Source organism: Strix uralensis, chromosome 16 (genome assembly GCF_047716275.1).
Source record: "Strix uralensis isolate ZFMK-TIS-50842 chromosome 16, bStrUra1, whole genome shotgun sequence".
NCBI lineage: Eukaryota > Metazoa > Chordata > Aves > Strigiformes > Strigidae > Strix > Strix uralensis.
In genome coordinates this window covers 2,950,222-2,964,039 of record NC_133987.1, presented here as the reverse complement: position 1 = coordinate 2,964,039, position 13,818 = coordinate 2,950,222, and the positions used below count along the sequence as shown (strand labels likewise).

Here is a 13,818-nt window from a genome sequence, read left to right as displayed (position 1 = left end):
AAAATGTAGGGACAGGTTTTATTTCAAACTTTTTTAAGGACTGATTAATTGTGTCTGTTAGCTGATTTTCACCAAAGTTTCCTGTGTGTGTCAGGAACAACTCTTTTAGGTAGGATGGGTGTCCTTCGATGTCTTTGTGGTCTTCCAGGAAAAATAACACCAAAAAATAACCTGACTCATACCTGTTTCAATAGAAGTGAAAAATAAGCTTGGATGTCTTGTTTTTCAGTCCATTTGGGTCTAATAGTCATTAAACTTTGTCTGGTGAAAGGTGATGTTTTTCAGTTGTATGCAAGTGGTTTTGGTCTTTCCCACGCCTGGTGTCCTGCACCCTTACAGTCTCAGGGCGTCACATCTGCCATTTTTCTGCCCTTCTTTGATGCATCTTGCTGCTTCCATTCCCTTTCTGGAAGCTTGCAATCCTTTGCAAAAACACATAGTTAAGGTTCTTCTGACATCCTCCTTCCTCACAGACTCCATGTCTCCGAGGTTATCCCTCTGGTCGAAGAGGCAGAGATGGAAGTCCCTCTGTGGCCTCCAAATCTCGGTCTGGGGGGCAGCGAGGGATGGTGCTCGGTGCCCTCAGCACCTGTGAACACTGTGCTGCCAGCAGCATGCTGCGAACAAAAACCCTCATGAGCACCCTTACGCCTGTTTGAGGGGAAGTTTTGGGGTGTGCTTTGCAGTTTTGCAGTAAAAGGGAAAATTCAGTCCCAGGAAAAAAAAAAAACAACATTACTCCTTGCAAATGCAACAACTGCGGTGCTTTTTCTATCGGAGGAGCGAGCTGTGCACCAAGGAAACTTCACCTTGTTGCCTCAAGGAGCTGACAACTCATCCATGAGCAGACATTGCCTACTGCTGCACTTAGCAGGGCTGGGGGGCTGGGAGTAGATTAATCACTTGCCTTTGCTGCTTCCCTATTGCCTCCTCCATGCTGTATCAAATTGCCAGATGCTGAGATTTACTAGATGAATTGTCCTGTATTAAAAAGAGAGAAAACCAAAAGCACCAGGGACCTCCACGTTGCGCGTCCTCTCTACTTGTTATAAATACCCTCTGTGTTCCTCTTTCCGACTGACTGGGTCCCTCGCAGAGGAGCCAGCCTCGGGGGCCTGCGGAGTTTTCACATCTCTAACAAAGCACTGAAGGACGAGAAAGGACAACGGGCGCCGGATGCTGACTGTTCTGCGCCAGCGCCCTCCTTACTGCAATTATATTTCTGTTAGAAAACTCTACCTTATTTAAAGAGACATTGTCAACTGCCTCAAAGCTCCTTTTTGTAAAATTCTTACAAAGCCATTGAGTTGTTTTCTTAATGACATGAAGAAAAATATGGTGGATAAAGAACACTGATAAAGCAGAGATGCTTCTCCTTTTTTAGGATCTTGTATCTAACGAATTAAAAGCACTATGTAAACTTCAATCAGTTAATCACTATAGTCCCTTCTGACAAAATTATCATCTCTGTTTCCAGATGAGGGAGTGAGACAAGAGGAGATGAGTGGTCTGACCAAGGTTGTTCAGTGAGTTTGTTGCAGAACACAGCTGTGGGTTCCTAGATGATGAAGGAGGCTCTGAAATTATCTGGCTTTATGGCATAAACCAATATTTGATTGTCAGTAATAGGAGGAAATATTCCCCAGAGGCATCTCTGTGTGCTACAATGTAGTCCCTTCTCTAGGAAGTGCTCCAGCAGTGCTCATCCAGTGTCAAATCTCAGATTCGAGGCGGGATGGATTCCTGATCTGGGCCAGTCTGACAGGCTGTGCCTCTCTGTACCATCATGAAGCACTGCTCCAAGACTGGAAAAAGGGCTTTGCTGAGAAACTCCAGGCTCGACACCCCTTACTTCAAAGACTGCAGATTATCAGGAACCTTGAAATACTTCTCTGATTTGAAATCCCTGTTGGCTGTCACTACTGTCATTATCTAGTTTCAGTGCAAAGTGGTTGGACTTAGTGTTTTAAAATTTGACTGGGCCTCCTCACCACTGACTTTGATCAGCTCAAATTTTTCTTGCATTCTCAAGTTTTATTTCTGTGTTTATTGCAGGTGTACCATCCTTCCAGGATTGCTGCCATGGTACTTAAAGTCTTCTTTCCATCATGCTGCTCTTCAGCAGAAAGTGGCATTTTGATCGGCCGCTGGATCTCCGAACAGAACTCTGCTGTTATACTTGCCGTGGTCCATTTCCCTTTTATTCCTGCCCAGGTGAAGCAGTATCTCAGTGAAGTCCAACGGGTGACTAAAGTCAGTGTCTCTGTGCTCGGCTCATGGAGCAACAGCAAACAGGAGAAAGAAGAGAGTCTGAGTGAGTTCTTGGAAGACCTTGGGACAATATTCTCCCATGAGCCATGGATTCAGATAAGCAAAGAGGGAGACAGCAACTTCTGGAGCTGTTCTACCCTTCAGAAGCACTCTAACAACCCTAAGGAGGAAGAAATCATCTTGGTGTACTATGACCAGCGCAAAGTCATGCTTTCCCATTTACATCCCCCTTTGGACACAGCTGTCTCCACTGACCACCAGGCAGATGATGCTTCAAAGCTCGCTGCCATCTTTGACACAGTGGCGAAGAGTAAGATACTGTTCATGACAGACAGATACGACGATGGGCCCATCAAGTTGACCCACTGGCAGTCGGATGGTGTTGAAGCTAGTATCATCGTGGAGCTGATGAAGCAGGCCTCTGTGCCTGCGTGCATGCTGCTGACATTCCTGCTTTCACTTATCTCTGGGATCTGCAGGAGCAGGTAAGTGGTGCGACATCAGCCTGCTTATGTTTTGCGTGGAAATGTAATTCATGTTTAGGCATTTGCAGGGTTCCTGCTCAACCCCAGTGAGAAATACAGTTGATACAAAATCATTCTGTTGGAAACAGGCTGCTGCAGAGCTGCTGTTAAAGTTTGGGGACCTTCATTGAAAACACAAGGCTAAAGGCTCCCTCAAATACGGTAGAACTCTTCAAGGAGCTGGGAGCTTTTTGGGGGAGGCACTGATCTCCCCATTTGCATCAGGGGTAGCTCAGCCCTACTTCAGTTTCATCACAGCTGAAACAGCAGGTTTCCAGCTATTCCATGGCTGACAGAATGACATGAGGATCTCCTTACCGGCTTGATAGCTGGGACTCCCTACTACGTTCACTATGAATCCCTCCACGGTGTGAAACATCAGCAAATAGTGTGTCTAAATCCATCATCTCTCTAACAGACGGTGGTGCTGCAACATTGGCACTTCATGGCAGGTTACAAGGAATGCTAGTCTACATGAATCCTTGGTGCAATCCTGTTGTCACAACCGTGAAACTGAACAGGATGTAATGTGTGGTGAGTGCTTGCACTAAAGAGGAATTCTGAGCAGATTTGAAGGGGAGAAGCTTCTGCGTATAACGCTTAATAACACATCTGGTCAGCCTGCCTAGAGAGGTTGTGCCAGAGAGGGGAGTGGAGTTCAGGTTCCAAGCTGCAAGGGCACGCTTCAGTTGATGAAATTTGGATAACAGCTACTACTGTATTCATGGATAAATCCGCTCAAGTACAGCCTAAAGGTGTGGGGAATGGAGTCTTTTAACGGGTTTCCGGTTGTATGATAACTGTCATAAAAGAATGACAGTGAAACTCTTCATATGCAAAGATGTTCTGAACAGTTGAGTTATGCATTTTGGTACACAAAAGGAAAACTGTCTGGGTTTGGACTACTCAATTGGAAGAGATTTAGGGTGAAACCCAAACCTGATATAATCGGGGACCACTGGTTCCTGGGACTGCTCTGTAGACACTGACTATGCATTAATGGTTGTTAACGGTAACTAAGAACTTTGTGTTTGGGTAGAAGATTGGGAGTCAGCTCTGAAGGTCCTTTTTCTGGCTGTCCTTGGACTGTGTGCGACTACCGACAAACGGGATGATCCTTTCCTGCGTAGGCACTTGGTCTCAAGGTCAGACTTGCCCACTTTGATTGGTGCTAGGACTCAGATCAGGCTTAAAGTCAGGTTAAGCCCAAGCCTCACAGGTCTCCAGAAGGCCACAGTCTAAGCATAACTTGGGAGCTCAAGCTCTGTCTGGCAGGTTGGGCACAGATAGATGCTACCCAGCTTATCAGGAGCTATTCTGATTTCAGCTTTTCCTAAGCCCAGTATGGACGTTTTGAGCCAGAGCAGTGGCCAGGCTAGCAGCCAGCTGTACATACCAGCAGGCAGAATGCAGGCTTGCTGTGCATAAACCTAGCTTGAACTTGTTCTTAACCTTGGAAGGTAGACATAGGTTTCTTTCTGTTTTGTTTTATTCACCCACAGTATCAACATTATATTTACCTGTCTTACAGATGTTTTAAAACATCAGTCGTGGACACCACAGATTAGTACCTGGCTTTATAACAAACCTCCCGCTTGACTGTCTAAGTCATTTAATGTCATTTGATTCAATTTAGCAGGTGATATGTGGTACAGCCTCCTTTGTGCCAACATACACAAGGCAGGGAGGGTTCAAGATGTCACATGCAGGTGTCCTTCCAGTCCTTTCCTCCCTGTGCTGGGACAGGACATCCCATAAAATAATAGCTACTAGGTTTTTGCTCCTTCTGGTCAGAGGACTTCTTTCTTGCCCCGGTTTTTGTGACGTTAAGGGATAGTCAGCTTTGAAGAGCTAAAGAGATCCGTGATGTCCTGTCGGGCTGCGGAGGCTTGGGACTTTTTTGGGTATGCCAATTTTGCGTATTTGCACTGGGGAAGCAAGGCAAGCAGCGTTAGAAATCTCAGAAAGTGGGCACTGACATCCATGCAAGCTTACCGAGCGCTCCCAAGTCCTGTACATCTCAAATTAAGACATTTCTTCAGCACCACCTTGTGCTAAGGGGTGGCCATTGCAATTCTCTCTTCAGAGGGACTTGTGTGCAGGATTTCCATTACCGCTGAAACTCTCTAGTGTGCTGTGGTGACTGGTTGTGCATCCTACTTCAGTTATTTCAATAGACTGTTTGGAATCTGAAGTTGACATTTTAAATGTCATCACAGTCAACTGTTTCACTGCTGCTAATTTTAACAGAAATATCCTACCAGTATGCTTAGTCCCTGCTCATAAAGGGCCTAAAGTCTTCTAGATTTGCCCGTTTCTGCTGGAAACCCCATCAGCAGGATGATTTAGTATGGAGGCAATAAACCCTGTATGCTCCTTTTTAAAAAAAAAAGTCTGTTTACAAACACCGTGACCTCTGATTCCTCATCCAGAAGGGAGACATTATTCCTGCCCTTTCTAGCAAGGAGCAGAAAGACAGCCAGGGGTTCTGGTTAATGGAACTGTAATATTTGCATGTGATGCAGATTTGGAAAGATTGCTTTTCATCTGATGTCTGAAAAATCCGCTCTCACTCTTGGGAAAAAAACTGAATTGGAAAATCAAGATTTACTCATGCAGGCTACATTAAATTATTGCTAAAATTCCTTATATTTGGAAGCACCCCAAAGATCTCCTGCTGCTTAAATAATGCAATGACCCAACATCACTGTTTTTTTGTTTTGTTTTGTTTTATTTGATTGGTTTTCCACTGCACTTCTGAAAATCATTCTATATACTGTGTGGTAAACAAGTGGGAGCATTTATAGCAATGCATAGTCCAACTGCATAGAGGTAGAAGACCACGCAAGAAATATTTTTGGCTTTCTTCCTCGGTACTCCTAGAGATGAGAGTTACCGTAGCACATCTTGCAACTATTATATTGAGCTTTTTGCAGTATGTTTGTATTTTTATTTAAGTAAGTATGTGTATGTATTTTGTTTCCAGAGAAACTATGTAAGTGGAATAGAGGTTGTCGTCCTGATGATAAAAGAAAAGAGAGTCAGTCATAGTACAGACAAGCACAGACCTCTGATGTGTCTTTTGGGCCCATCCTGTTAATCAAGGAGATGCACTTACCCATTGCAGCCTACAGTGGGTGCACATGTTGGGAGGTGCTCCTGGCTATGAGGCTGCTTTGGAAATCATTCTCGCTTGTGCAAGACATTCCTCAGGCAGAAGAGAGCAGCAGCCTGTCCTTTCCTTTGACCAGGGGTGCCTGGTGTGTGGGTGACCCACACGCTAGCAGCCTCAGGTTTGGGGAGTTATGGTGCGGCAGTGAATGGTAAGAGACACACGTTGCTGGGAGAGGATGAGGAGACTGTCAGCCCCATGAGTGTTTCACACAGGGCCCCAGAGCCGTTGCTTTCTACTTGAACTGAGATGGTCTGGCAGCTGTTGGTTTGATCAGTAATTTTTCACCTTCAGCCATCTGTACATAACCACACAGGTAGAGCGTTTCTCCTTCCCCTTTCTTTGCATTTCAAGTGCAATTCTCTGCTCTAGCTAAAGGTTGCCACACCAGAATTCGTAACCACTGGGCTGGGATATGATTGGAAGAGAAAACTCGTCTGCAGTTGTGCCTCGGTGAATCTGTGAACACAGGTCTTTGAGATCAGCGGCCAGTCCAGTTGCCCCCCCATGTCTCCCTCCCCTGCATGGTGCTCTTTCCTCCGCCACTTTAGATATCACCTCCTGACAAGTCAGCTGAAGAACAGTGCTTTCATGTGTCTCTAAGGTGGGAGGCTGTAACGAAGAGCTGAGTAACTCGGAGGCCTCAAATTAAGAAGAATGATTCACAGTACACTGCATGTATTTCAAAACCAATGTGTCTGAAATTTGAGTGGGGAGGGGGAAGGGGGGACTTCAGCACTCTGGTTTTTAAGTTGACAAGCCTTGCACAAAGGATGGTTGAAGGGGCTCAGGAGGATGGGGGGGAGGAAGGAGATAGCAACCACAGTGAACTGAGCAGGATTTTGAACGAGCCATGCCCTTGTGATTTGTATCTGCCCATCCTGTGTTTGATCCTGGCCAGTCCTGAAGACACTCTGCTGCTGGCTGACAGGCTGAAGTCCTCCAGATGAAATGTGGGGGAAGCATGCACGCGTTGCAGGGATATCTCCAGGCCACGCTCACTAATGATCCAAACAGCTGTACGATTTCAAAAGCAAAGCAGGATACCAGGAATAATTTTAGCATTTGGAATGAATGTAAACTGAAGGAACATGCCAAAGCAGTAAGAGAGAGTAGGTGAAGGAAGTGACTAAAAGTAAACATAGATTCCTGGACCCTTAATAAGAAGCAGTGTAACACTGTGAAAGTAGTGAAACAACCATTGTGTACGGGAAAGAAGTGATCCAAATTTTATCTACATCAGCATTTATTCCCCACAACAAACATGGTGCTTTGTGTTGGTGTACAGCTACTGTGCATCCTTTGACCAGCCTGCATCCCGTGGTGTCATTTTAGACTACACTAATTGCCATCATTCCTTTCTTTATAGGTTGTGTGGTAATAAAATAACTCCCAAAAATAATCGAGCATCATTTAGTACTTTTCTTCTGAGTCATAAAAAAAGAACTGTGTGAGTATTTCCTCCCCTACAAGCCTAATGCGGATGTTAACTTCGGAATCTAATTAAATGATAAATGTCATGTTATCTACATAATGCTGGTCACCCTTGGCAAGGCAGTGGAGAGAAGATAGAAATGAAGAGCCTGAGAAAGGAATTTGGAAGTCATAAAGAAAAAAAGAAGAAAAGCATCAAGTGGAAGAAAAAGAAACAGGGTAAAGGACAGAAACTGCAGGGAGAACACAGCTGTTTGTTATACCAAGCTCACACTAGATAGAGACTTGTGATTAGTAATATTGGGATTTGTGAAGCAGTTGCACCATGTTGTGTTGTTGCGCTGTACACACAACTGCCTTGACTCCTGGAGACTCAGAGCAGTGTGCAATCCCGGTGATGTATCCCAAAGCACAGGGTGGAATCAGGATTGCCTTCTGGCTTCCTTGGGGGAGCAAGGCATGTGGTTTTACAGAATGGAAATGAGAGGTTGGGTTGTCTGCTTTCGATGTCTTGGTCTGGAAAGGCTGCCTTAATTCTGTTAACAGAGTAGTTAACATCTAATATTCTTTAATGCTAATACGTTGACACCATCTTTGGTTGCACAACCTTAACCTTGCACTGCATGTCTTGCATGGAGTTTGTATGCTGGACAGCCTGCTATATGGCAAAAGCAAAAGGGGACATTCCCATGGTGTTTCCACAGGGTGCTGAAGTTTTGGCCTTTGTCTTTCTTATGGAGCAAACTCTCAACTTGTGAGCAGCTGGGACATCGCCTGCAGCACCTCCAGGTCATCAGCAGCGATAAGAAGGCTCAAAACCAGACTCAGCTAATGAGGTATGGAGTACACAGTCATGCATGCCTTTGCTCTAGCCCCGTCTCCTCTGGGGAACCCAAACCATGGATCCCGTGTCCGCACAGCGCTGCGGGGTCCTCATTGTACCATGTCATGTCGCCTTGCTTGCTCTACTCCCTGGTACTTTGCAGATCTTTACCCTGCACTGTTTATATGCCTTTTGCCAGATATATGCCTGAGAAAGGCGACCAGGATATTGCCCACAGAAAGCTTGCGCTGTGCCCATGTGTGTAGTGCTTTGCTATCACTACTCCCACAAGCTGATTGCTTTCACATATGCTGCTGTTAACCAAAAACTGCAGTCAGTATTCACTGACACTTTCCATACAAGCAGAAAGGTTTAAATGATCCCCTCTTTCACCCACTCTTTTGGGGAATCTTTCTTGCATTAACTGCTGACCAGAGACTCCAACAGCAGTAACAAGATCAGCGTCACAGAAAAAGCAAACGTGCAGCACAGTGAGTGGAACAGGGAGAGACAGAGATCTGAGATGGATATTGAATGCCCTGTGGCCATTACACAGCGTGTTTTGTTCTGCGTGGTTCTCTGATCCTGCAGTAATACACTCCCAGGGAACACTTAAAATAGATTAGCAGATTTGAAGGCCAAAAGTAACTGTGATTTTTTCATCTGATTTCCCAAATAACTCACGTCATGGAATTTTGTTCAGAAAGTCTAGCAGCGAAGGGACAGTTCAGCAGCCCTTCTGGGTATGTCTGTGTACCCAGAAACGCTATTTATTACATTGACTAAAGTTCAACTAAAGTATACCTCTTGGGAAGCCATCTGATCTCAACATGGATACTCCCAAGCGCTGGTGCCCTTAGTATTGGTAAATCCCTCCCTGAGTGTGTATATACACAATTGTTTAACATTCCTCTTTGTAGCTTCAATCCCTCTCTTCACTCCCTTTACTAAAAAAGGTTTTGCAGGCTCTGAGTGGCTCCATGTTTGGCCACAGAAGTAGCAGCAGACCAGTGAAAGTCAAAAGATCTCTACACCATGCCTCTTCAGGAAATTATCCTGGTGTCCCTGGGACATGAAAGATGCTATGTAAAGCGAAGCCGACAATTGTCATTGAAACATTAAAACACTGTCCTTCCTTTTTCTCTAACACTATTTCTCTTTATCCCGCATGCAGGAAAGCCAACATCTTTGTCTCTCTGCTGGTTGATGTGGCTCTGGGGATACTGCTGATGTCCTGGCTGTACAGAAAGAACCGAATTGGTCACCTTGCTGACACTCTTATCCCCGTGGCTGATGTAAGTCTGGCCAAAGCAGTTTCTCTTTCACCTGCTGTGGGTACTGACCAGCTCTTGACGCCTGGGGTAGCTGTAAGGAGGCAATGCCTTACACAGAAGATTTTCAGAGACAGGCCTGTCTTAGGTCTCCTCAAGAACAGTGAAATCTTCAAATCAAACCTGCTGGAGCTGCTCAAAGGGAGCACAGCTCTGCTTTGTATGTGCAATGAGTAGTGATTAGATGTTTACTGGAGGGCTGCTCCAGCTCCTAAAGTAACAATTGTGGCTTGGACAGAGCTCTGCAGCTGCAGGTTGAGTGGTTATTGAGCCAGAATGCTTTTATTCTGGAGTTGACAAGAAGTGTCCTCAGGTTGTTGCTATATGGGGCATTTGGGGAAAAAAAAAAAGTCTGTAACCTGAGTTGAATCTGATAAACTGCTGAAAAGTCAAACTTGATAAGCAGTGCAGCTGTGCTTGTGAAGAGGAATTTCATGGGGGAATCCAAAGGCGTTAGCTAGTCAGGATGCAAACACCTGAAAAATCCTGTCTAAGAGCTCTGGTGTACAGATGGTAACCTAGGAAAACTTGCTGTGTCCTGTGATTTTCTCAAACATAACTCCTCTTGCCCACTAAGATCCCTCTGCATCAGCATAAATTCATGAAGAACAAGTGTGACTCATACTGAACTGCTTTTCCAGTGGCTCATTTTAGGTGTAGTACTCCAGTATATCTGTTTAGTGGCAGTAAGGAACATATAATGTACCTCAGAGGCTGGAGACCAGACCAGCAGTCTGAAGTTAGCTCCATTTTAAGAGCTTCTTGTTTTGGGAATACATGTGCAGCCAGTGTTGAGCGCTGTCATGCAGCTGCACAGTCTAATCCTTTCTCTGCCCACTTTCCTTTCATTTCTGGGAGAGAAGGTGGATCTTCCCATTGATTTCCTTCTAGCTGCTGGAGAATGTCCTCCCTTTGCTCTTTCTCCAGATTCTTGGTTGGGAGGAATTTTATTCTGATTAGAGAATTACAGCACCAATTTATTTTTCCTACTTATGCTGTCTTTCTTGGGAAGAGCTCACATTTTCCTTGATGATAATCTGCTTGGTCTATGTCTAACCTTTTAATTGTTACAAGCCATAGATCATTCTTGTACATGCTGTGCTTTCAGAAAGTGTGTATGGAGTGTCCAGCATAGCTGTGGGTCATGATTATTGCTATTTTTGTTATCTTTCATAGTCAAACTTTTAAGGATTGCATGTTTTAAGGATTGCTGCAGACACTATTCAGCAGCAGTGGTGGGGGAGAAAGGACCCCAATTCTTGCAATGCACTTGCTCTTCTATTTGAGCTATACGCTAGAAATATTTTTCTAAGTCTTATTCCTTACAGATATTTAAGCTGGAGAAGTTTTAAGTTCTCTAGAGATTTCCCTATGGGATTACTGTAGATGTCCAGCTCTCATAAAGCTGACTCCTTAACAAGTCTGCAAGGAAGTGGCTTTTGGCTGTGTTCCTGTTTGCACAGGTGGCTCCAGGAGGGGTTCCATCTGCCCAGTGTCTTTGGCAGATGGACGCTCTCCGTGCTCAAGGTGTATCTAATCCCAGCACCTGTCCTGGGTAGGCTTGCTCGTGGGAGTTGTTCGTTCATTCCTCTTTCTTTTCAGTAATTTAGCTCATCTGTCACTCAACTTACACATCATAGTGTCAGTTATTTTCACCATGTCTCCTACATGTGAGGACTTCATTACCTTGCAGTCACCAAGAGCTGTTTACTTACTCCCTGGAAGTGCTAACTCCTCCTTGTGTGGGTAGCCTGGTAGTCAGTGCCTTTCTTCTCTGATTCTCCAACCTTGTCAGTTCAGGCCACTTACAACTCTTCTTACTTTCCAGACTTACTTTCTTCTTTCAAGCATATTAGATTGTGGGCATAAAATCATTTGGAGTCCTTTTACTGCCTTCAGTGGGCATTGATTTATATGCATTATGTGCAGGCCCTAAAAAATGCAGATCTGAGCAATCCCAAAATATACCAATGACTTCAGCATGTGGTGTGCAAGCCAGCACCACTTCTTTTCCAGTATGACAGCAAAATCTCCCCTTAAGCCATTCAGCAGTAGGTTTCCTCTTCACTGCTGAGTGTCCATCTGGTACACATTATTCCCATCACTTGGGCTTTCTCAAGTGCTTACGTGTTGCCAAGTTCAGTAACACAAACTTTCCCATGTGCAGAATGAGTTAGTTTTCCTTCCCTAGTGCTCCTTGCTATTCTGCTTTTGATATGTGCCCCAGATCTGATGATGGCATTGACCTTACATCTCTGTATCTGTTAGTAAATAGAACATTATAGAATTTATTATAATATATATAATAAGGTTATATACATAACCTTATTTTAACCTTATTGATTTGATTGATTTTAATATTGACAAACCAACTTTATATAGCCTATAACCTTATTGGTTTGGTTCATTTTAATATTGACAAAATTGTAGCTGTGTGGGGACTGGATACAGTGCTCATTCTTCTTCCTAGCAAATATCTCTCTGGAAGGAGGCAGATGCAGGTAGGTTATTTTGGCTCTCAGCAACTGCCAGGGTCATAAGCTCAGCCTGCTGACGTGAGGATCGAGCCGTGTTCCCTAGCCATCATTCGTCATCCCCTGATATAATGGTTCTCAAATCAGCACTTAGCTAGCATTGTTGATGATGCACAAGACATCATTGACTGCAGCTCCCACTTTCACAGCTTGATGAGCTGCCCTGTGCTGACTGTAATAACAAGTTGCTTTTGTCAGTAAATGAGGCAGATGTGATTCAGAGACACCTAGGGAGTAACTGGCAAGTAGCTGTATGCAATACGAAGGGCTGATTTTTGGAGCAAGCTTTCAATTCCAAGAATGGAAAATGTGAATAATCTTCTCCCTGTAGGTGCCCTCACAACTCCTACCCTCCTCCGTCCTCATGCTCCCACCAGGCTTCCCAATGGTTGTCCTTGTTTTTGCCTTCCACAACAACCTTCTTTCAAAAATACCCAATTCACAGAATCACAGAATCACAGAATCATTCAGGTTGGAAAAGACCCTTGGGATCATCGAGTCCAACCCTCAGCCCTACTCGACAAAGTTCTCCCCTACACCACATCCCCCAACAGCTCATCCAAACGACCCTTAAACACATCCAGGGATGGTGACTCCACCCCCTCCCTGGGCAGCCTATTCCACTCTCTGACCACTCTTTCGCTGAAACATTTTTTCCTGATGTCCAGTCTGAACCTCCCCTGTTGCAGTTTAAAGCCGTTCCCTCTTGTTCTGTCACTGATCACCTGTGAGAAGAGACCAGCACCAACCTCTCTACAATGTCCTTTCAGGGAGCTGTAGAGAGTGATGAGGTCTCCCCTCAGCCTTATTCAAAGGGCTACATTTGTCTGTTTTAAAAAGAACTGCTTATAAACCATCTTCTTTTTTTTTTTCTCCTTCACCTCTTTCATCCTTGTTGATGTCTCTTTTTCTTAAGCTGTAATCTCTTTGAAACCGTTAAATATTTATCGTAGATAGTGCCTCCAAAAATGTTACTGGGGCTTAGAGATAATTGGATGTAAGTTCCTATTCAGTCATGTTCTGCTAATCCATAAACAAAGCAAGCAGAGAGGACACTTCCTGGAAAATATTCTTTGATAATATTCAATATACATAATTGGTAAAATAGTACAACTTAGAGCCCCAAACGCCTCCAACAGATGCAGGGCAAATCCCTCTGGTAGGGAGTGCTTTGGCTCTGCTTGCCCTGACTTGCACTAGATGCTCTGCTCAGGAAGTTTGCCGTGTGCTTCCCAGTGCCCACGGTGCCCACTCACAGTGCTCTGTGTGTCCTTCTCCATCCCTGTCACATCACCATTAGACCCTCTGCGTATGGAGACTAGGAAGAGGAGCATGACAGTAAAGGAAGTATTTCCACAGTGATCTCATCTAAACCATGTTAGCTTTAGTCTCTAGTTGGTAATGTCCCTACACCCCTTTATGAAACACTTCCAATTCACTCTGTCTTATTAATCCTGCACGCATTCACTATTCATGACTGCAACAGGAGAATTGGACTCCCAGTCACCTTCTCTGATTCTACTTGCTATTGATCAGTCCTAAAATATCTGGCTGGAAAACAACCTGAAAGCTTATGCCTTAGGACTATGTTTTGAAATGCTATGCCCAGCTAAATAATGGCAAGCTAGGGCACCTTCCCAGAGCTGCATGCCCCTGTCAGAATTTAGTAGCAGCTCTGGGACTGGCAGCCTCCAGAAGTATTCAGTGCTGAAAAACAGCCTTGCTGAAG

The 13,818-nt window shown here is 44.6% G+C and overlaps 1 protein-coding gene across 6 annotated transcripts in view; it reads left to right on the top strand.

The window, feature by feature from the left end:
* The window catches only part of PIGQ (phosphatidylinositol glycan anchor biosynthesis class Q), a 38,457-nt gene that overhangs the window by 3,823 nt on the left and 20,816 nt on the right, over nucleotides 1-13,818 (top strand). For all 6 annotated transcript variants that reach the window (XR_012631157.1, XM_074886055.1, XM_074886056.1 and 3 more), the window contains exons 2-4: nucleotides 2,056-2,756; nucleotides 8,106-8,237; nucleotides 9,399-9,519. Coding sequence is in view for 5 of the 6 variants with exons in the window: in XM_074886055.1 (XP_074742156.1) it covers nucleotides 2,056-2,756; nucleotides 8,106-8,237; nucleotides 9,399-9,519 (954 nt within the window). In the remaining variant the exon portion in view is untranslated. The remainder of the gene's footprint in view (nucleotides 1-2,055; nucleotides 2,757-8,105; nucleotides 8,238-9,398; nucleotides 9,520-13,818) is intronic.